This window comes from Habropoda laboriosa, unplaced genomic scaffold (genome assembly GCF_001263275.1).
Source record: "Habropoda laboriosa isolate 0110345459 unplaced genomic scaffold, ASM126327v1 scaffold41, whole genome shotgun sequence".
NCBI lineage: Eukaryota > Metazoa > Arthropoda > Insecta > Hymenoptera > Apidae > Habropoda > Habropoda laboriosa.
The window spans coordinates 781,037-782,243 of NW_017100164.1; the positions used below are offsets into that span (position 1 = coordinate 781,037).

The 1,207-nt window shown below is 32.0% G+C and overlaps 1 protein-coding gene across 1 annotated transcript; it reads left to right on the plus strand.

The window, feature by feature from the left end:
- The first annotated feature begins 157 nt into the window (after positions 1 to 157).
- Positions 158 to 1,204, plus strand: LOC108578581 (solute carrier family 35 member G1). The gene has a single exon (XM_017941946.1). The coding sequence runs from the start codon at positions 158 to 160 to the stop codon at positions 1,202 to 1,204; it is 1,047 nt and encodes a 348-aa protein (XP_017797435.1).
- Positions 1,205 to 1,207: the final 3 nt, after the last annotated feature.

Genomic DNA, 1,207 nt, shown 5'->3' on the forward strand with positions numbered 1-1,207 from the left:
ATATTTGTTAATTATTATATTTTTCGATGTTTTATGATAGTAAAATGTTTTTAATAATTCAATACTATTGTTATTTCTTCCTACATTTTTTACTCAAATTTAAAGTATTCATATATTTGAAAAATTCAAATTTTTGAATTTATTTTTTCTTTCAGACATGTCAGAACATGTTGAATTGCAACATTTAGTTGATGGTGACATTGAAAGTAACACAACAGCACAAGAAAAACGATTTTCAATTCTAATGTGTAAATCATGCCCTTATCTTGGTTTAATACTGGCAACTTTATCATCATTATTTTTTTCATTATGCAGTGTCATTGTGAAAGGTTTAGTAGAAGTAAATCCAATGGAATTGGCAGCATTTCGATTTGTGGGTGTGTTATTACCAGCAATACCAATTGTAATATATAAGGGAGAACATCCTTTTCCAAAAGGACATAGACTAATGCTAATATTAAGAAGTTTTGTGGGGACTACTGGCCTCATGCTAAGTTTTTATGCATTTCGACATATGCCATTAGCTGATGCATCTGTTGTAGTCTTTTCTGTTCCTGTATTTGTAGCTATATTTGCAAGAATATTCTTAAAAGAGCCTTGTGGATTATTTAATGTTATTACAGTCTGTTTAACATTAGTTGGTGTAATTTTAATAACACGTCCACCACTTATTTTTGGACATACTATAGAGTCACTCTCAGATGGACATATAACAATGCAACATGCAGATCTGTGGGGTGCTGTAGCAGCTTTTTCAGCAACTCTCTTTGGTGCAAATGCATATGTTTTACTAAGAGCTTTAAAAGGCCTTCATTTTTCAGTAATCATGACAAACTTTGGATCATTTGCTTTGATTCAGACAATAGTTATATCTTGGGTTATAGGTGCACTTTGCTTACCTCGGTGTGGAACAGACAGAGTTTTAGTTGTTGCTCTTGCACTTTTCAGTTTTGGGGGTCAGATATTATTAACATTAGCTTTACAGATGGAACAAGCAGGACCAGTTGCAATAGCAAGATCAGCAGACATAGTATTTGCCTTTTTTTGGCAAGTTTTATTTTTTAATGAAATTCCAAATCCTTACTCAGTAGGAGGAGCAATTGTAGTCACAAGTTCAGTTTTATTAACAGGATTAAGAAAATGGGCTATATCATTACCAGAAACATCTAGTGTTAAAAAATCTTTGGGTATTTTGGTGATGTAAATT

Coding starts and splice junctions, on each gene's coding strand:
- LOC108578581 (XM_017941946.1), top strand. CDS start 158: ATGTCAGAACATGTTGAATTGCAACATTTAGTTGATGGTGACATTGAA.